General features: G+C 36.2%; 1 protein-coding gene across 1 annotated transcript; it reads right to left on the reverse strand.

Moving 5' to 3' along the window:
• Positions 1-1,402: 1,402 nt before the first annotated feature.
• Positions 1,403-21,788, reverse strand: LOC129255080 (partitioning defective protein 6-like). Its single transcript, XM_054893636.2, has 3 exons — positions 21,711-21,788; positions 7,279-7,501; positions 1,403-5,730 (listed from the first exon to the last, which is right to left on the reverse strand). The coding sequence occupies exons 1-3, from the start codon at positions 21,786-21,788 to the stop codon at positions 4,934-4,936; spliced, it is 1,098 nt and encodes a 365-aa protein (XP_054749611.2). The 3' UTR covers positions 1,403-4,933.
• Between the last annotated feature and the right edge of the window lie 1,839 nt (positions 21,789-23,627).

Consider the following 23,627-nt stretch of genomic DNA (forward strand, 5'->3'; position numbering starts at 1 on the left):
AAAGAAAAACCAGAAAGTCACAAGGATTTCTTGGGAAGGTTCCATGAGGTTGATTCTCTCATATTGCATTTTTTTAAACAAGATATTTGTCTACAACCTACATTATTCAAGACTACAGGCTTAGCCTCTCCTTCATTGTAAACTGAAATATACCCTAGTCCATAAAGATGGGATTAATATTTTTGAGAAAAGAAAACATTAATGAGAAAAATCAGCCTCATGGATTGGTGACTTAAGAACACATCCAAGACGTTTGTATAAGTTGTGTGCAACTTTAAAAACAGCTATATAAAACACTACTCTGATGAATGCATAATATCTATGGAAAAACTGGGAATGATAAAGCAACATTGTGTCAGTTATACAGTTTGTCTTAAATATATGTACGTTGGCATGGTACTGATTTAATTATTTAAGTATCACATTGTAAATCATTATTAAGAGGGTAAAATTCCTTGAATACAATGATTGTTGCTGGAAAAAAAAACTCAAGGTGTTTTCATGAAGACACATGACCAGTTCAACTGTTTTTTGGTTCTCTCACACTAGCAGCTAATATTTTGAAATTCTCATCTCAGCTATAAATTAAAGGAATCCTATTTCACACACTGTTATTATGTAGGAATAGCATATATAGGGTGCGTTTATCCGCCACTTTTTCACCCTAGAATCATGATCTGAATCATGATTCAAATCATGATTCTGCAGAATCACGATTGCGTTTAAGCCCCAGTCACATATAGACACGGATCCTCACGGATCAACACGGCAATGCCGGCATGATCCGGGGAGGTCCGGGATAGCTTTGCCCCGGATGACTGTAAACACGGCATCAACACGGCAGCTTCACACGGATCTACACGGACCATGCCGGCAGAGCACGTCGTCAACACGGACCGACACGTCAGCAACACGGACCTACACGTCAGCTACACGGACCAACACGTCAGCAACACGGACCAACACGTCAGCAACACGGACCATCACGTCAGCTACACGGACCAACACGTCAGCAACACGGACCAACACGTCAGCTACAAGGACCAACACGGACCAACGCGTCAGCAACACGGACCATCACGTCAGCTACACGGACCAACACGTCAGCTACACGGACCAACACGTCAGCTCAAGGACCAACACGGCAGCTATATTGACCAGCACGGCAAATGAAAATCTGTTCATAATAATGAGCTGATATTTATTTATTTAATTTTTTATTTATTTATTTATCTATTTATTTATTTTTTTCTCATCCTTGTCGCAACATTATATTATGTTGTTTTTAAAAAATATATAAAAACTCAAAACTTCCTTAACCAGTAAAAACGCTGTTTTTTTATACAACACAGTTTACTGTTTTAAAAGTAGTTGTTAAGTACTTTAAACCTTGAACGACAAATTGAATTTCGATTTGATTTGATATCACTTTATTGAAATCACAATAAAGGAAAGAAATTTACAAAGTCAATAGAAAACATAATAAAATTAAGATAGGCCCCGGTCATGACGCATAACTGTCGATGCAGGGCAGTAGTATAACACTTAATGTATAATTTCGATGTAACAGGTACATTACATAAATTATATACATATAACATATTTTAAAAAAATGAAATGTGAAATAATAATAACAGACAAAGTTGGGGTAAATATTAGAAAAAAAATATTCATACATGCACTATTAAAGTTTACAAATATTGGGTTGGGGCCAATATCCAAAGCGTAAGAAAATATCCTGAATCATTTAATCATCCATTTAATCATAAATTGAGCATGTTTGTGTCAACTGTTTAACAACTACTGAAAAGTTCATAAAGTAAATAGCGTTGTAAAGATTTGATGGGAAAAAAGAACACGGACTGCCAAGGATACTCCAGGCAGCCACACGGACTTACACGGCAGCTACACGGACCTACACGGCAGCCACACGGACCTACACGGCAGCTACACGGACCATCCCGGATGGCTTTGCCACCCCGGCAGTCCACGGATGACGCCGGATGTTTTTGACAGTCAAAAACTGCCGTGTTGGCCTCCCGGACGTTCAAGGACCAACACGGACCACCCCGGACCTCCAAGGATGCCCAAGGCGACAACACGGATCTCTCCCCGGACCACCCCGGATCAGATCCGGGATGGTCCGGGGTGGTCCGGGGTCTATATGTGACTGGGGCTTTAGTCGAAATTGAATATAATCATGATTAGAATCACAAACATGAAACACGAAAAAAGGGGCGTTTGGAAAGACGTTTCTGCAGAATCACGTACGAAAATGTTCGAATAAACGATATCGTGATTTGAATCATGATTATATGACCTCACTGTGTCGGGCTACTTTCGGTTTGACTCTTGCCAAGCTCAGCTCATTGTATGTACATGATTACTCTGCATGCATTTCTTGTCATGTCCAAGTTCTGTGTTGGTCATCGCATCGTCCACTACTTTTCATTTTTTGGTCATGTCTTCAACTTCAAGTTCTAGTAAATGAATTAACTGGACAGACAATGATCTCAGTTGTTGTTGAGTATAGAGTGTCAATATTAAATTGGATCTACGCTGAAATTCACTTCCGAACACCATTTTTTATAAATTAACAAGATGAATAGAAGCACATGGACCCTATATGATAGAAGTAAATAAAATTAGGTATAGACTGAATTCTGGAAGCAAAAGATTTTTCGAGAGCCGAAGCACGTGCGAAAAACTTCCTCTGTCAAACTGCGCACTAGTGATGCGCACTGGATTGGCCCGAATCTGAGGAGAAACAGCATTGGAATGAAGGTCGTCTAAACGCTGATTCTGTGATATCGTGATTCATGTTTGTGTTTTGAATCATGATTCAAATCATGATTCTGGCTTGAGGTCGCATAAACGCAGCCATAGGCAGATTTCCAGGTTTCAGTCCGATGTACAACTACACCTGAAGCAATGCAAAAGGAAACTACTGGTCGTCCTTATTAGCAATAAGGTACAAAGTCTTCAAAGGTTTCCATGGGAACATAATTTCTGGCAGAAGTGGTTTTGGAGTAAAGCTTTCCAAAGATATGTTACATTATAAAGCAAATTCTCATTTCATCTATATTTGTATTGAAAAATATTGTTCGTGGAAAGTGATAAGCAGAAAATAATGATTTGTTTAATGAAACCATTAACTTCTTAAATATTGTGACCAACTTCTTGAATACATTCAGTAGTTCAATACTATAAAGTTATATAAAGTTATAAACCTATACCAATACATGTACATGTCCAAATATCAGTTCTTAATTTACAAATTTTTAACATAAAAACTCTAGATTATGAGTACTATAATATGCTATAATGCAAATTCATTATTCATTCAATATTTATTATCGGAATGCTCTATTCGATATGTACCTGTATACTAATAAGTACCAATTCTTTTGGATTGTATACATATATTTCATTTCAAAAGAATGGATGGAAATTTCACACATTTTTAACAAGGAAATATAGTACTTTCAGGAATATGTACTGACAGTTCTTAGAAACCAAATTAATAGTCTAAAATACAATCTTGTTTTCCCCCCTTTTCCCTGCATCTTGTAAGCATACTATATCAGCAACAATAAAATGCTATTATTTCATCACCAAAATTATATAATGCAGGGTACAATTTTACAATTCGAATTTAAAAAGCGGTTTGGCCATTGGGGAAAATATTATTTTCAACAAACTTGTGGACAGTTCTATTTGATATACTGCTTCTAATTACTTTTCTTGCTTGCTTTTGGACAACAATTAGACACCCCTTCTTCTCTCTTTGTTCTACTGTTTTGATGATTCAACCAATTTGGTTTGCTTTGATGAATTTCCAATCAATTCTTTTCAACAACACAATTCTCTCATTGAACTATTCAACTAGATCTTTGGAAATAAGTGTTCTTGACAAATCTAAATAATCAGAAATGACGAATAAATTGTTTAGTTTGCAGGATATAAGAGAAGGTATTGTTTTACAAATGGTCAATATTCAAATGACCAATTAAATTGAAATACACCTGTACACTACAGTATACAACACATTTTGAGATTTAAGATGTACATTCAATGATTCAAATATACATTTTACAAAAACATTGGAATGGACTGGTCATTTTAATATTCAACAAAAATAAGGTAACAAATACAGCTATTATAATACTTCCATAATACCAGGGTAGGAAAAATAATGTAGCTTATACAAACATAGCAAGTACATACATTCAGTAAGCAAAGGGGAAATATATAAAATATACACATCTTGTAGTATCAATAAAAAATTAATCTTGTCTCAAATGTTGTCACAAACAGTGACCATTGTAAATAGAAATTGAGATGAACTATTTTTTTTTTATTTAAAATTTTTCATATCAATCTAATACCAAATATACATTTGCAATTTCTCATCATCCGTTTAGGTGAATGAGCGAAATTTATCACTCGTGACTCGCTATGGATATAAATAATTTCCTTTGCCAGTGTTCTTGTTACATACACCTTTCAAGGATGCCAAGTTGTTGACACCATGACCAGTCTTTAATATTGGTCTTCCTCATAACTTGCCTGATAATACTGTATACCAGTAGCTTGGATGACAATCCACCACTGTCACATCATATTTCAAAGGTTCACTGCGAGTGGAATGTTATCACTGGTGCCTCTTCAGCGACACCTGTCCTCTGTCTGGAACTTTCATTCTCCTTTATTTGATTCCAGGGAACGCACTATTCTGGCATCCTAAATACGGTGCATAAACTTCTTCCAATAGCCCAGATTGTCCATCAAGAAGGATGTCATATCCTACTTTATCTGTACCAAACATCCAACTGCTGCATAGTTCATCGTTACAATCACACAACTAGGCATCATCAACACACATTCAACAAATCTCTGTCTTGAGTAATGAGTTTATAGAAAAGAGGTTTTCTCATAGAGTACATTCCTCGTTATCACTGACAGCATTTGTTTCTGAATTATCCGGAGGTTGCTTGATCTTCTCTGAGGGTTGTGATAAAATGTTGCTGCCTTTTATGATCTCTCTATCCCCCTCTCCCCGATGACTCTTCATCTCTGTCTCTTCCGTCTTTTTCCCCTTCTCCTCGCCATTGCCATCTGTCTCAGTGGGCTTCTTGGAATGGTCCTGGACCTCATCCTCATCACTGAGTCCATCCAAGCTACCGAGACTAGCCATTGACTGTGAGAGCGATGATGACACCCCAAGAGATGACGGCTTCTTCTTTGACAGCGTGTTCCGCTGGTTGGCAGGTTTGACTGTTATAATCAAGTTAGCACTGTTGGCAACCATCATGTCCGTGACCTGGTCCAACGTTTTTCCAGACACCTCGATACCGTTCACCTCTAACACTTCATCATTGACTCCCAAGAGACCTGTGCTCTCGGCGAGACCACCTGGCACCAGGCGAGAGATAAAAATTCCAGGTACTTTCTCCAGTCCATGAGGTGTCACACGCATGCTTGTTCCATCCCGGATGTAGAATCCGAGGGGTTTGTCCGAGCCGTGTTTGTGAAGCTTGACTCTACGATGAGTCTCGGGTACAATGTCCACATCTATGATGGCAGAGACTCTCCTGAAATCTTGAGGAAGGCCGATGGCTTTGAAGGGCTTCAAAGGCTTGGGCGATTGAGAAACCAGGTACTGGGAAATTTTGTTCTTTCTCCTGGGTACTGTGCTTCCATACTGAATGTCTACTTCACTGACTTCATCTAACAAAACAAATAAAAATATAAAAGGAAAATAGCCAAAAATAATTATTAGAAAATCACTAAATGAAGGATGAAAGTACATAGAGTTTTTCTGGAAAATTGCAATCTGTCTTCTTCTTTTATCTTTTGAATTACCAAGTGTGTATTGGGTTTAGTTAGTTGGTGCTAGACAATCAGATAATTACACGTGGGTCTGAAGTACAAACCAATAATCAGACTTACCCAAAAGGTAAACTTCACAAACTACTGAGCTTGAATAAATTTTATTCTTAATTTATGGCTTGTGCTTCCTAATCATCTTTTAGCCCCTAAACTTCATTATCAAAATTGTAATCAATGTCCCCCTCCCCCCTTCAATGATTTATTCTTACTCTTTATAAGATTTTTTTCCTGGTCAGAGATATTTTAAAGAAAAAGCTTTAGGTCCTATAAATGATTCTTTTTGTATAATTCCAATCTTCTTTGAAATCCTGCATGCGCTAATGGCTAAAGTAACAATATCTGACCAATTCGATGGGTTGAATTATATACACAATATTGATGAATTCAAGTCGGATGTCTCTTTAATAAATAGTCAAACCTCTGTGAAACATCCCTATGAGCTTTTCTCAAAATGTATTCATAACCCCAGACTATCCTTAATTTACATGTATTGTTAAAGGTAAAGTCCACCTCAGAAAAATGTTGATTTGAATCAATAGAGAAAAATCAGACAAGCACAATGCTAAAAATCTCATCAAAATCGGATGTAAAATAAGAAAGTTATGACATTTCAAAGTTTCGCTTATTTTTAACAAAATAGTTATATGAACGAGCCAGTTACATCCAAATTAGAGAGTCGATGATGTCACTCACTCACTATTTCTTTTGTTTTTTATTGTTTGAATTATACAATATTTCAATTTTTACGAATTTGACGATTAGGACCTCATTGCCTGAACCACAAAATGTTAAAATAATGGAATTCTACGTGTTCAGGGAGGAATGAAACTTCATTTCACATGACAATGACGAGAAAATCAAAATATTTCATATTTCATATAATAAAATACAAAAGAAATAGTGAGTGAGTGATGTCATCGGGCATATAACTGTTTTGTGAAATGAAGCGAAACTTTAAAATGTCATAACTTTCTTATTTTACATCCGATTTTGATGAAATTTTCAGTGTTATGCTCGTTGAATTTTTCTCTTTTTATTCAAATCAAGTTTTTGTTGGAGTGGACTTGTCCTTTAACCCCATAACCCGTACTATAATTTCCCTTCTCTCACAGGCCAAATTTCATCTTATACTCGGCTCAGGAAAAGCTTGCTGTAATGACATAAAATTCAGTAATTCCCCACAAGTAGAAGTAACCATCAATGAGCACTAGCCCACTTTGTAAATACGATGTAAGAAAGGAAAGTGTGTTTTAATACTCAAGTTTTAGCCTGTATACATGTACATGTAACTGGGGCTACATTGCAATTTAGCCCCACCTATAAAGTTGTAGGGTTTTTGTCTGTGAGAAAAGCATATTAAAAACAATTTAAAAAAAAAGCACAAACCTTTTTTCTGTAGTACTATTTTGAGGGGAGGCTTGGAGGAAGTGAGAGCCTTGAGATAGTTGTCATCATTGTTGATAGGGAGAAGGTCACCTTGAGGGTCGCTGTACCCCACCAGGAAAGGGATATCACCAAGGTGGTGCATACGCTCCAGGAATGCATAGAAGTCTTCATATGTTGCTACCTTGTTGGGGTTGATGGTGAATCTCCTGAACTCAGCATCAAGCTATGGAATAAAAAAAATCACTGTGTGTTTACAGGTATGCCTGTGATGGGTCTTAGTAAAATAAGTTTAGTTTTTGGCACTCAATGCTTGTCCATAAAAGCATGTAAAAGGTGTTGTTTTTCACAGGGCGTTGCACACCATGTGCTTCGCACATTTCACTGAAAACTGAAAAAGGTATTAAAAGGGTACTCCGGGCTGAAAATATTTAAATAGAGTACAATTCAGAGTAGAATGCTCAAAATTTCATAAAAATCTGATAAAAAATAGCAAAATTATTGAAATTTATAGTTTAGCAATATTTTGTGAAAACAAACATTTTTGGAAAAAAAATCATTTGAATAATTTCATATAATAAAATACAAAAGAACAAGTGGGAATATGATATCATCAGTTTGCTCATTGAATATTCATTAAGACATACCTACAATGTAGCTACATGTAGAACTGTTTCATCGGAATGTGCAAATCTTTAAATGCCATTACTTTGTTATTCATTGTCCTATTTTGATCAAATTTTCAGGGTTTTGTTTGTCTGATTTTTCTTTTTTCTGTTCATAATTATACTGTTATTTTCAGCCTGGAGCATCCCTTTTCACTACTCACTGTATACTTTTCAACAGCCTCATACTTTTAGAATGCAAGCTGTGTGGAAAGGGCATGTTTCACCAATTCCTGAAAATGGAATATTTGAGACAAAGGCCCTATATTTGAAACATATTTGAGACAGGGTAGGGAAACGTGACAAAATACTTGTTTAGGGTCCTTTTTGGAAGTTAATGGGCGAGCAAAGAGCATGCAGTCCACCTCCAAGCCCCCTGGGGTGCTTCAGGATTTCAAGGATAATTCCTGATCTACAGCACTGTACATGTAGTACCTACATTTAAATGTACGTGTACATGTACATGTCCCTCATCTGGGTTCAGAGTCTAAAATGTACTGTAGATCGATGTCCTTATTTAAATGCCAAGATGGGGTTTGAACCCCATACCTAGTAAAGATTGGATGTTGACATATATATGGAAGTTCCCTTTCCCAAAGCACACTTGAAGAGCCTCCTGACTAACGATCCAACCCAGTGCCAACCTAGTCTACAAATGTAGACCCACATCTGCAGTGTGTGTACCTCAGCTGATTCAACGAGTCTGCATAGCAGACTGGCTCGCTTCGCTCGCCCTCACGAGCCATTCAGAGTCTGCATAGCAGACTAGTGCCAACCCCCTTTATTTCCCCTCCGCATCATGATGTAGTCTGCTGAGCTGTGCAATCGATCCCTTCACTCAAGTTTAAGGGGTCTTTATTCAAAGCCTACAATGACCTGCCAGGTCCTGAATGGCCCTCTCTCTTGAAATAGCAAGGTTAGTCTCTGTGTGAAGACCCACTTGTTGATACAAGTTCAATTAGGGTCTGTACCTGCACAATAATCATGATGCATCCAATCTGGACTACCCATACATTGTGATCTTTATTCAGGAGACATTATAGGCCTATAATTTTAACTGCATTTATATATATACAAGAACTTGTTATTTTCACAGGTGAATATCAAAATCATCTTAAGAAACATATTCCACAAACTCATATAATCAATTACAATGGAGAACAATGCACTCTTTCTACACACACTCAGGCAACAATCACAGAAACACACAGACTTCTACCTGACCGCACAATACAATGGGTACAACCAAATATTTGTCATGGGAGAATGTATTTTGTAACACAATGGAATGCAGGGAATGCTTCCAGAGTCCGCCCCTGTAACATGGCTCAGACTATTTACACCTACATCATTAAGAAAAATACCTGTAAACTTGATCTGGTCTCAAAATGTTCAATTATCATTGCATGCATTGATATGCAAAGCTGTACATTGGAACATCACTGCTTATTTCAGTTGATTTAAAGGTTCGCACCTGCCAGTATTAAACAACAAAGTTCTCATAGTCCATTAAAATTCAGCAGAACTATTTACAGTACATTCCTATTGAGGAGAATGAGCATTTTCCTTCAAAACAAAAAAATCTCATAATTTTCTTTATTACTGCTACCCATATCCCTATGATTTCAGGAAGAATGCGGAATTTCAAAGAAAATTGATTTTCAGGCCCAAAAAGTGAATCGCATATATTTAAACATAAACAAACAAACAGTACAAAATGTGCCAATGTGAAAAAATTGCCCATCAAATCTATTCACAATATATGCATGCGCTTTTAGGCATACATTACATGTATAGTGATACAAGATTTACATTGTTTCAGTGCCGCTGCATTTGTAACGTACTTTAGGTTTGTTTGGATTTTATAGTATTATTATGTACAGTATCATGGTTGCCTAATTTTGTATCATATATTATTCAATGCCATAATTTTGTAATTATCTTATTTTGTGTATACTATTAACAACCAGAAAATGATTTTTATGCCAATGTTTCACTTGAGCATGACAATAAATTTATCTGGTTTATCACTGAAGAATACAGGTCCTACTGTAAATTTTATAGGACACAGATCAACATGCAATTGGCATGTTAGAAAACTGGGGTCTCTAAACTCTTGTTACAGTTGAACCTACATCATGGAGGTCCTCCATGCCTACATGTAAACCGTGTTGATCAGATGATGATATACTTGCACCAGACATATTTTCTGATTGGGCTGGTGTGAATATGCCCAGTGTGACTGACTGGGTTGCTATTAAACAATGCCATCCATCATCAAGTTTGTGTCGAGTAGTATACCATACCTACATGTATGTGTGGGTGTTTATTCTGTGTAGTGTTTAATATGAAATATGATTGCGGTTGTAAAGTGGTTTATGATAAACTCCACATGCTCAAACATAAGTTACAAGACCATACATGCAGGCTTGTCTCTGTCTTTGATTAACTCCATATTTCCATGCATACATGTCTACAGGCCTATTCTGTACTACTATGTACATGTACATGTAGAATACATGATCATGTAAAAAAAATCAAATATAAATAATAAATAAATAATAATTAAAAATAAATTGTACACATAGGCCTATACAGTATTGCATTCAACATTTTCTTTATAATGAACACCTACAATAGAACATACTGGGAACACAGTACACATAAATGGAAATGTACAGTATAGAATTTGTGTATGCTCAACAAGAAAAGTATGAAGGCAAAAATCAGTTTTAAATTGAAAGCGAAAGTCTATAAAAACTTGTCCTCAGAGTCTGTGAACTGCCAAACAATCCAGCAATAAAATATCTACATGACACGTACATGTACAGAGACTCATTATACATGCCAAACATGAGGCATTGTAACCCAGTGATTTGTTATGGTTTCAGGGTTTGCATTTCTCAGTGCTAGGGCATATCGCTAGCAGAAACAACCCACTCTCCCGCCACGTTCCCTGGCTTTGTTTTCTCTTTTCTGCCAAGGTAGAAAATGTTGACATTTGGACCTGGGTGCCAGAGTTCAGTCAGTTCATATTGTGCAAGATCTTTGACGAGGGAGATCTTGTTTCATCAACTGTCACACATGTATTGTAGGCAAAGTACATGTAGGCATACACACAAGTAAAGGCCTACTAGTAGCAGAATAAAATATTTGATGATAGTGACAGTTTCGGTGGAGTTGTTGGTAGTGGTGGTGATGATGAATGGTGGTAGTGAACATTGATACATGCTTTAGTGATCATGGTGGAGGTGATGATGATAATAATGAATAATTTTATTTACTGATGCTGATGGTGATGATGATGATAATAATGATGACAATGATGACTGATGATGCTGATGATGATGACAATGATGATTGATGATGGTGATGAAGATGATGATAATGATGATACAATTATGATGATGATGATAATGATGATTGATGATGATGACAATAATGAAAGTGGTGGTGGTAGTGGTGATGGTCTTGCTGATGTGGTCATAGAAAAGAGATAAGGTTGATCACAGTGACGAAAAGAAAGATAATGGAGATGGTGATTAAAAAAAAAAAATGACATTGACCTACAGGTGTCTACACATGTATCATAGAGCTAGTAGCTCCATGCACGTACAGTATGTATAGAGAACACCTACACGGTACAAGTACCACAGCCCCTAGAGATGGTTCTATTTCGAACTCCTGGCAAAATCATACTTCCTGCAAAAATCCAGAACAAATTATACAAGGGCTCTGGAAAATGTTGGACCTGGAAGATGAAATGTTTATTGTGATTTGTAGATATACATGTAGAGGACCTAAATATAGGCCAAGTATTTTGTAGCTCTGCTCATTTGAGCAATTAACTTTTATGATGGTGCTATTAAAGATTTAGACCTACATGTACATATGTAGCTCCATTACGTACGTGTAGGTGTACATTTTCCCTGGTTCCAGACACTCCTAGCAACACCAAATTTCTATGTTATCAATCCTGCATTCCTGTCATGACCCCCCCCTAACCGCAGTGGAAGGGCTCTCCAAGGTTATTTTATCTTTTCGTGACCTGTTATATACTGTAAGTGCCATAAATATTTACATTTTGAAGCCTGAGGACCCAACAACCCTAATCCTAACTGAGTTTATGGAGGTCAAAGGTTAAATAGTTGTTATGTCTGTATCCCTACAAGTGCAGAGGAACATCAAGTAGCCAACATGCACATGTATTTGTAGGCCTAAAACTACTATGCACATACAGGTATATTTTTTTTCAAAGCCTTATACCTACAATTGTGTATTTGGTATTCAGTTTCTATCTGAAGTTTGATCAATGTACATACCATAAAATAAGATCAAAAGCGCACAGAAAAAACCCACATGTGTACATGTATGAAGGCCTGCAGGTACACATACTGCACATCATTGTGCTATACAATGTTCTGTAATTTGTAAATGTGCATGCATCTTGTGACATGTTGCACACATACACCCCAAAATATATAGTTAGACCTACAATTGTAGTTCCTATAGTATTATAAAAACAAGGTGATGGTACAATAGATTGAACCTCAAATCTTTCTAAGAAGGTGTCAGTTGCATTGATTTCATAAAAGTTCAAGGGTTGAAGTTACTGGACAAATCAATTGTGTTCCATTCAGAAAATGGCTGCATAAACAAGACTGTAAAAATAATCAAGAGAGATATTCCTATTGAGGATACATGCACATCTACAGTATGGTGTGCTAATTAAAATCTGTGCAAGAATGAATCATGCATCAGAAATCTTGAAGGCCATTGAAAGAATGCAATGAAAACATTTTAATGTTTTTCACTGAAGTGATATCAAGGAATCATTAAGTGGTTTCAAATCGCCTCGATCATGAGAATCCCCGTTAAATTACGAGAACTTTTTTAGGCTAAAAAATACCCAATAATTATTCCTGCATTCACACCACCCCAAAACATACCCTACGCCCTACGGAATAAGTTCCTGAAGCTACGAGCATGCGCATTATGGTCTGATAAGCAAGCAAGGCGCGAGATTCAAAACCACTAGCTTAGCAGCCACCCAAGGCGCCCGCGGTATTTTCTTTCAGGAAGATTACACGTAATTTGCTTTCACATTGCCAATATTACCTGGTATTTTCTGATCGGGGAAAATTTCCCGATCAGAAAATACCTGGAACTGACAAACTTCGAGGCAGTCTGAAACCACCTATTGGTGATTTGGAGGTGATACGTTTTTTCTGCAAGGGCAATCATACAGTTGTACTAGTAGTAGAACATGCACATGATTCAAATCAAATGCTATAAAAATCTTGGAATACAGTCCATGACCTCACTGTTCAGGGCTTAAAGCCTGTCATCAGCTTTGATAAAGGGTCATGCAAAGTTGCGAACTATACTATTGATCATCAAACATTACAATATTATAAAAATGTACTTTATAGTCATACATTTTTTTACCCATTAGAATACACATGTACGGCATTAAATTCAAATCTATCGCCCTCTGTCTTTAATGTTTAGAGCACTATATAGTCTATTACTTTAGACAGGTAGTAGCCTAGTGACAAAAATATGTATGTATCCTTATTCAGCCCAGTCCATGCTCCATGCTCGAAAAAATGTTTTATACGTACATAAGACCAAAAAAAGCAGATATTCTATTTTGATCAGGCATCAGATCAAATGTTGTGTCATCCTTTTTCACAGAGCGACAGAAAGATTATATCCTGAAACTTTTAGCCCATTCCATACATTTTTTTTTCAGTGCATGCCTACATGTATTTTTTCCATTGGTAAATTTGAATTTATGTACTGTACATGTACAGCCATGTAGGATACAAATAACAGACACATTGAGTTGAAGGTCCTATGGTCTGATAGACAGCTACACAAAGGAAAATAAAACCTGTTGAATAGTGGCTAGCAATTGTTCTGTTAAAGGTGATCATTAGAGTGTTACGCTATCAAAGCTCCATGCCTCCAGATTTTATGAAGGCTACAAAGTCCAATTCTATGTACAATACAGGGTAGGTATAATGGGTTTACATTCTTATAATAAAATTTTATTTACCAACAGAATAATTTATTTGTTGGCACCTTGGCTCCTTTTATATACTATCAACCTTTAAAAAAAGATTTTTTTTAAATATTCAAATCAAACAAGAATTTAAAACAAAGAATTACATCATCGACCCTATTATTTGCATATATATTCACTGTGTGAACAAGGTGCATGTAGGCTATTGTAAAATACATACAGGTTGTACCATCTGTCTTTCGGATGGTGACGTTAAAGGTCGGTCCCAGACGTAAATAATCATATCTGATTGATTCACGTCAGACAAAACTCAAATACACACACACACACACATTTACTGTATCTAGGCATTTTTGTGAAAAGCAAGAAAATTTTAAATTGTAATCATTTTTTTTTTTACATGTAGGCCACGGCCCACTCGGCCTATGTACATTGTACATGTTTATTTCAATGTACAGTAAAAATGCTTACTGGATTTTTCTTATAAATCAACTTTTTGTAGGGGTGGATTTGTCCTTTAATTAGGCCTACATGAAGTAGACATGTATTACAAAATACAAACAGCTTTCTTTTCACTTTAAATTTCAATAGCATAAATGTGCAACATTTAGGCTTACATAGCGCTAATTCAATGTTTCTATTAAAGCACTGCATATGTTACGTAGGAAGGCCATAATAGGGCCATTGCAATTTTATATACATTGTAGTAAACATCCTTTCAAATGAACTTTTGATCAAAAGTTGAAATCTGAAATCTTGTTTACAGCGAAAACTACATGAACAAAAAACATGCAAGATTTAATATCAGTTTGATAGTCAGCTGCCAATTCAGTTTCATCACCATGATATCCTGTGGATTCTCTTTCTTGCATGGATAAAACCTGGCAAACAAGGGTCACCAATTCCACACAATGACATGTTAACAATAGGCTGAGAAAACTCTGCCAATGACAACACTTATATTCAGCAGTGATCATAAAGAAACCCTTGTGCTCTCCATTGTATTCGCATTCACTCAGGGATGACAAGGAATGCTTGGTGTGATAATAATGCCCACTGCAAAAACATATACTGGGAAAATATTTTGGATGATACTATTTAGTACTATTAGTCATCGGAGAAGAAATTACACAGGGGTTTAGAGCAGCTTCGCCCCCAAATGCTCAAAAGTACCCGAAAAATTCCCCATTCACATTTGTTTTAAAAGGCTTTATGCTGCAGATTTAGGTACACTCACTGTACATGTCAGACCCCGAAAATGAAAAATTAATTTTGGGGCACATTTCAAGCCATATTACATTATAATGAAACACCTTCCCTGGTGAAAAATTATTCTTTGGAGTTTTATTGGAGGCCCTACATGTACATGTAATCTTGAAGAGAAATTGAAACAGAAAATGAAGAAACATGAAAAAGACAGGTTCTTTTTCATTATTTTGTCATCAACATTTTTATTGGAATTAACTAACAGAAACTTATTTTTATTCACTTTATCCACAAGTAGATGGTCTGATTCTCAAATTGTATCTATCATCACTGGGTCCAATATTTACTTGGTCTAATTGTCATTTTAGTCCTAATGGTCTAATTTCAACTTCAAGAGCTACTTATTATTTTCCATTTTGTCAAATAAAAATTTTATTGAAAAAGTTCATCTTTTTTGTATAGTGATATGTAGGTATAACTGGAAATTAATCCAAATGATAAATAAGCTACATGTAAATGGCAATAAGACCAAAAGGTTAATCAATAGATAAACCGGTTATGGGAGAAAGTCCATGTATGTCACAGACAGTGGTTGTACATGTACATGTACACTGTAGACCTTGGCCGAGTAGCAAGTTTATAGCCATGTACATGTACATTGTACACGAGGAAGTGGACTGTATCTTGAAAGATGGTCTAAATTCATTAAACCTTGCAATTAACTATACCCAAGAGACACCAAAACAAAGTAAATGACAATGATTGTACAAGTTTTCAAAACGTGCCTAGAAAAGTTACCAGGTAGTAGAGTATGGCATGTAACCCTCACATACATGTACAGTGTGATATCTGAGTGTAGGCCTTTCACAAATGCTAAAAGCAAAGTTTACATTTGATGGGTCAACTGTTTGGGGAAGTTTACCAATAACTGAATGTCCAACAAAAAAGACCATTAACGTGAATAGGTGATCATGGGCTGGTGACTCACTGCACTTGAGAAATATAGCAAGCAATTAGAGAGAAATGTGTGCTCTGCCTTGAAAAGAATAAAAAAAGTGTGATTGTTGAAAAATGGAAGTGTGGCCAACATCATGTCCACATGTAAAATTTGTAAACATGACTGTGATGCCTACATGTACCGCACATGTTCAGTGTACACATTAATAGTATTGGGGTGGGCTGTACAAAATAAATGACCATTTAGCCTTACTTGGTTTCTATTATAAATTTCATTCAAGACTTAGATATTAAAGTCAAAAGTGATTGATTTTGATTTAAAAACGGGCATGCACATTATTACATTGCACAGTGCATGTACATGTAATAATTTAAACAATAGAATTATAACAAATGAAAATAAACTTGAATAATTGCAATTTGTTTATTGATTATAAACATCAGTCTGATGAACAAAAGCAAGATGGAAACTGCAATACAGTGCAGTACAGTACTACCACTGATTGTATAAAACTATTGAAAATACATGTACATGTTCACTGTACATGTAGGCCTAATGTGTTACGGCATTAATAGTGAAGTTGTTATAAATAGTGGTAAACCCTAATCACTTTGTATATGACTCAACTAACAATTCAAACATGTCAACACCTTACACTTTTGAAGTGGTCTTTTTAACTGCCCAGATTCTGAGAACTTTGATCTCAATATTTACTCTTGAAGTGTATAATTGTTTACACTGCATTCTTGAGTTACAACAGTTGACTACATGTAGATACACCTTCTTCATCAGACCTCTGATAATAAAGGAATGTTATGATGGATCTCCACCCAATGTTTCGATTTTATAGGGATCTCGGCCATTTTAGGCCTACACTGTATGTAGTACTATGTACATGTACGGGACATTTGTTTTCACTATTCTTTTGGTACATCTAAATTTTTTCATAGAGCTACATGTACGTACATGTATATGTGTGCATGTGTACACGTACAGTACACACTTTATGTTCTTGGTAATCAAGCAAAACTGGAATTACAGGTAGCATAAAGATTATATTTCAGGACTGTGAAAGTTTTGGGGAAAATAAAGCAGATTTTCAATTAGAGTGCCTTCGTCTTAAGCCTACAAAGCTTTAGTATACAATCTATGTTTATACTTGAGGATCAAAGATTCTTAGAATTACATGTAGAAGAGTAGTCAATGAATGCTTTATGAGCCATTAGAATTCAATTCAATGTGGCATTTACATTGTAGCGTCATCTCTCTGTATCATTTTCATTTTACACACATTTGTAAAAACAGCCCTTTGAGCACTTCCATAAAACTATTCCTTGCTTTTACAAACAAGACAAAAATATGGAGATAATTGATTGGGAACCCAAAGTCCCAAACCATGAAACACTTATAATGCATGTAGCATTCACATCATAACAAGACTTTTAGGGCACAGTATTGTATCATGGAGCTATTACAGGACTGACTCTCTTGAACGCTTTGCCCCATGCGCGGCACCGCTAATCCCCTCACAGCAGGGCACTCTAGGCGACACCCCAATACTTACCCGTGCTAATAAACTGGGACTCCACTCACGCGCATTTGGGCCGCCCTAGCTTAGAACTAAGCAATATTATCTAGAAATTGTTAAACTCTAGTCATGAAATATGTTCTATTAAATAAATTGATAATGTTTAATCGGTACTCACCGGTTCTTTTGTTGCATTTTCAGACCATTTCTCACAATTCTTCGTAAATATTTGCGGCAAATTTTGTCGCCATAGACAGCTATACATCCATCTTTATTAATAAATGGAGCGCCCTTTACGATAGTTGTTGATGCCGCAGAGAAATCGTTAGGCATTTTGGCATGTGTTCAAGGCGTTCTTTCTGTTTTATTTTTTATATTGAAGATTGTGCATTTGTTGAATAGCGCCGTCTACGTCAGGTATGAGATCGAGTGTATAAATACACTCTTCCAAAATAATTATGATTCCAACCTGGCGCTGTTTAACTTCAATCTCTTTCACCTAAATTAGCGATGAATGCTAGCATTATAAAATATATATTATTAACGTCTGACAAAAAGAATAACCAACCGATCAGCTGACGAGAACGCGAATCACGTGATCTTCATATCAGCTTCGATCGCGAGTCAGAAGTGAAGAGCAACTGCCCAGAAAATCAGGAAAAAGCCGTGAAAATGTAAGTTCCCCTTCATTTCTTTCATTTTTTGTTGTTGCTAACGATGCATTTACACTATAAAATTATAATTTAAATAAGAGAAAGGAATATAGCTTGTACTTGTGATATAATATATAAATATCCTGTTCTCAGAGATTTCTAACCAAAAATACTACTGATGTCGCCTATGAGGTCCATACATGTAATGTTGGACCTCATTGGTACTAGGAGTGACAGCAGGGTGGTCCATCACGGCACTTTCACACTTACAGGTGCAGGCCGCCCGTAAATCAGCCTTAAATAAGATAGGAAAAGTTGATCGAATGCAATCTAAAACGCCGTCATTCGGACCCAATGGGTAATATTAATATAAATAAAATTTGCAGATCATATAATCAACGAAATATCATAAAAGTTAGGTCTAGATCTATCTCTTCAAATGAGTCAATTCAGGTTTTTCCGAAACGGTCCGGAGCTGAGGCCTGTACTGTATGAATGAGCTGGGTGCGCAAGCTCGGAGCTCAACCATCACACTCACCTTCAACTTACACAAATAGGAGTACGTGGGGCACTGGAAGATACTCGACGATGCATCAATCGACGTAGAAATGGATCGTAGATTCGTCGTTATAGTATCAAGGCCATTGTAATCACGCAAATGATCTTTGCATAAAAATTAAGCTCAAAGTATGCTTTTTCACCTTATAATTTCTAAAACATGTACGAGCAGGAAAAGATTTAACTACGGAAGAAAGACAGACATACCTAAAATGACCAATCTCTAAAGTTCCTCCGTTTGTAATTTTGTTGAGTCAAATCAGATTGTGACGTATTTGGTATGTATGCAAAGGGGATCATCTCAGAAGTTCAACCATACATCAAAGACGTACAGAAATCCGTACGAAGTGATATGGATGTTGGAAGTACAGCAAGTCGTGTTTCGATTTTGAAAAAAACAGAGCTCGAAGTTATGTGGAAGAACGTCGTTTTCGGCGGTGCCTCGCAGGGACCTTAAAAAAAATCACTGACCTCAGATTTTACGAGCGGGCTTATTGCGTTACGTAAGCGGGCTCTTACTTTCGCCTGGCGGCTTGCCGATTGATGTTAGATATCGTTCCTTCGCCAGAGGGAAGCGATAACAAAGGATTAACAGAGGAATTGGAAGAAGGATCTCCTTCTGTAATACATGCTCTCTATGATTGTATTACCAAAACTAAAAATAGTCTCTAGTATAAAGTTTTACAAGTGTATTACAAATTTGCGACAGATACAAAGCAGAATAGGCATGTAATTGAATGTTACATCAGCCACTCAATAATTTTCTCCAATATTCACATTTGCATTAAAAAAATCACTTTTCTGTAAAAAAAAAGTTTTGCTCAGAATGATATTTTCCCTTTGCAAGGATGAGTTCCAGAGTATGTAGAGTAGCCTACACAATAGGAAGGCGATTCATTGTACCTGTATGGCATGGTACCATAGTTTTACAGTACTAACTTTACTTCTGTACTACACCAGGCTGAAGAAGATTTTTTTTTCAATTATGGAATTGGAAGAAGATCAGAAGGACAAAAAAGAGAAAATAGACATACATAGTTCTAAGTAGGATAAAAGAGAAGAAGACAAATGGAGGAAGAGAAATAGGATGAGAGAATTTTGAATGGCCATTTTCATTTTGGCAGGCTAAAAAGGTCTTGATGGGGGCAGATCACCTATCATTAATTTCTTCCCATTCATTATTTGCACCACTCTATAAAATTTGAACTACATGTATACAGTGCGTCCCAGAAAAAACGAAACCGATATTTATCGATGATTTTTCATAACTTAATCACAAATACAATAGACAAATGACCTATCATTGTAAAGAAGAGTCTCCTCTTTCATTTGAAAAAAGATTATTTATCATTCATGCCTGAGTGAGCAAAAAAAATTTGAAGAAAGGAAACCAAAAAGTCACTTGGCGGGCAGTATCTGAGTTTCAAAAAAAAAATCACATTAAAAAATTCAATATCTGCTCTTTAATTTGATACCTCAATAACAGAAAACGTTCAAGAAGTATTAAACCTAGTTCTGTTTATTTGAAATAAGGCTTGAAGTCCAATAATTCATAAAATGAAGAGGTTTTAATACTGGATAACTTTCAGACTTACTTGACAATCCGTTTTGTTGATGATCAGCCATGCATAAAGTCTTTTGTTAACCGTGCGATAGCTTCTGCGGGAAACCGGTGAAAACATGTATGTTTCATGAAATTATGGAAATACAAGAATTATTTTGAAGAACCATAGCTTTATTATTTCTTGACCATTTTCTGCGATTTAGCTACATTAAAAAACAGATATTTAAATTTTTAGGCATGTGATTTTTTTTTAATTTTGATACCCCCCGCCAAATGACTTTTTGCTATCCTTTCTTCAAATTGTTTTTACCCACTGTCTCACTCATGCGTGGATGAGAAATCTTGTATGTTATACCTTCTGAAAGAGAAGATTTATGATTAAGTTATGATAAATCATCACTAAACCTCGGTTTCGTTTTTTCTGGGAAGCACTGTATAAATGTAGTTCAAATTTTATAGAGTGGTGCAAATAATGAATGGGAAGAACTTAATGATAGGTGATCTGCCCCCATCAAGACCTTTTTAGCCTGCCAAAATGAAAATGGCCATTCAAAATTCTCTCCTCATCCTACTATTTCTCTTCCTCCATTTGTCTTCTTCTCTTTTATCCTACTTAGAACTATGTATGTCTATTTTCTCTTTTTTGTCCTTCTGATCTTCTTCCAATTCCATAATTGAAAAAAAAATCTTCCGACTGGCGACAGGTTGAATACTACATGTACTTACTAGTGCCAAAACCATCGCCGAATAATTTGATCGCCCCGGCAGTCGCGTCGACGGGTTGAAGAAAAAAATAATGCAAAATTCCAAAAAGAATAACCAGCATTTGCTCTTGGATATAAGACAGGTCTGAAATTAAGGTAAATTCCATATTTCTATATATCTGAGGAAAGTCTCCAAACGGGTTGAATATTAAATGTCCTTACGCCCGGTATGATGTATCGATCATTCTCCTTTTTTTATGGTACGATTCTTTCATGAAAAGGACTTGAAGTTATTACACTGGGCAGCTGGGTCGTGTTTTCAAAATGATAAAGAAAATAATATTGCAGTTATCAATAATAGTGACTTAGTTAGTAATTAATAACATTCATCTTGGTCCATGTCTAGACTCGAGCCAGAGGACAGCGCCTGTTCAGGCAACAAGCAGCAAGGGCAAGGGGCGCCGGCTCCGCCGCGGCCGCGAAGGAGGCCTAGCCTGCTGTGACAGAGTACCGGTAGTGTCAGTGCTAGAGCAGAGACATGAGTCTGAGAGAACACCAATGAAATACTCACCTTGCTTTTGATTTCTTTCAGTCCTTTAGCCCATCTGTTGCTCCCATTGAGCATTGTCGTGGATCCATTTTTCGCCATAATGCCCACCGAATCCCGCATTTGAAGCGGGAAATCATCAATTCTCCAAAGAGTAATCCTATTGCTTCCTATTTCCTTCCAAAGAGGTAATCAAATTGACAAATTACGGGTTGATGTGATGTCGCTGATACATCAGTTGGCTGTGACGTCAGATATAAACCCACTTCCAAATTACTTCCGCCAACCAGTCAACTTGGTACTGTTGGTGCCCCCGTGGTGCCCCTTGTTTCAACATCGAATTTCCCCAGTATTTTTCTTCAATGTATTCTAGAGAAAAGGCTCTGTTAATTAACATCATCAATTAGAAAAAATTAATTTATTCTATTTCATGTGGGTGTGTGTGAGAACAAAGTTGAGTCATAAAGGGACACACCTTTGGATTGGGCGTGCAAAGTGTAGGATGGCGCCATTTCCTTTTAACTTCTCGACACTATAGTGGTATCTGCATGACGAAGTCCGCGGTTCGATTGATTGATTGATTGATTGATTGATTTGATTGATTTTATTTGGCAAGTCACCATAACATATATACAGTAGCATTAAAACAACAGGCTTGCACAGGATGACCCACGAAAGCTCGAAAGCTTATTTCCAGTGGGGTCCTCAATATACAGAATTAAGATAATAAAATGTTAAAATTATACTATTTACATATTAAAAATGAAGAAAAAAAATCAGAATTTACTATTACCAATAAATAAGATATATAGACAATAAATAAGATATATACAAGAATATAACGAAGAAGAAGAAGAAAAGAAGGAGAAGGAAGAGGAGGAACAGAAGAAGAGGGGGACGAGGAGTAGAAGGAGACGGAAGAAACTGACAACGAAGGGAAATAAATAAGGAGAAGAACAACAGCATAAACGTGACGACAATAACAACAAGAAGAGGAGAATAGGAAGAAATAAAAGAAATAGAAAGAATAGAAGAAAGGACATATCGAAGCTTCAATCAAACTATGTAAAATACATAATAATACCAAGTAGAGAAGAGAAAAGAACTAGGTCAGTATTCAGGCTAAATCAACCGTACAACATATCATTTGCATCTTCTTTTTGACTCTCAAGTGAAAGATATTCTTTCAATTTCCTCTTAAAATGCAAAAAGTTTCCTATTTCCTTTATATCATTGGGAAGGGAATTCCAATGTTTTATAGCATTGTAATAAAATGAGTTACCAATACTACCTACCCTTTCTGGTAAGCAAAAATTGAAATGGCTGTTTCTTGTATTATAGTTATGTATTTCGGTAACTAGATTAAAGTTTGATCCAATGTAATGATTCGATCTATTGTGATAGATTTTATGCACGTGGTGCAAAATAAGCTGTTTTGATCTTTTGTTGACTTCAAGAAAACCTGCTCCAGAGAGTTCGGTGTAGCCAACATGGGTTCTGGGACCAGAACAGCTAATGAATCTAACCATTTTATTCTGTATAATTTTCAACTTCTTTTTATCGAGTTCGCTTATGCCACTAAACCAAGCAGGGTTGGCATAGTCAAATAAACTCTGAATAAGAGCAAAACAGAGAATACGCCTTGCTTTTTGATCCATACAACTTTGATACCTGTACAAAAATTTCAAACGGGCATTCGCCCTTTTTACGATTGATTCTACTAAAGATGAAAATGAAAGGGAGCTAGTCAACTCAATGCCTAAATACTTTACAGATTCTTTCCTATGAATTATCTTATTATTGTATGATACTTCAAATTCAAATGAAGTTTTATGATTACTTTTAGAACAAAACAGAATGCTTTCGGTTTTGCCTAAGTGTAACGATAATCTATTATCAGTCATCCAATCGACACATGTAGACAGCTGTTCGCTAAGTTTT

This window comes from Lytechinus pictus, chromosome 2 (assembly GCF_037042905.1).
Source record: "Lytechinus pictus isolate F3 Inbred chromosome 2, Lp3.0, whole genome shotgun sequence".
Classification (NCBI taxonomy): Eukaryota; Metazoa; Echinodermata; class Echinoidea; order Temnopleuroida; family Toxopneustidae; genus Lytechinus; species Lytechinus pictus.

Excerpts from the sequence above, each read along its gene's own strand:
- LOC129255080 (XM_054893636.2), bottom strand. The coding sequence starts at position 21,788 with ATGGCGAAAAATGGATCCACGACAATGCTCAATGGGAGCAACAGATGG. Across the intron at positions 7,502-21,710 it reads TGAAAGAAATCAAAAGCAAG|CTTGATGCTGAGTTCAGGAG; the intron begins GTGAGTATTTCA and ends TTTATTCCATAG. Across the intron at positions 5,731-7,278 it reads AATAGTACTACAGAAAAAAG|ATGAAGTCAGTGAAGTAGAC; the intron begins GTTTGTGCTTTT and ends TTGTTTTGTTAG.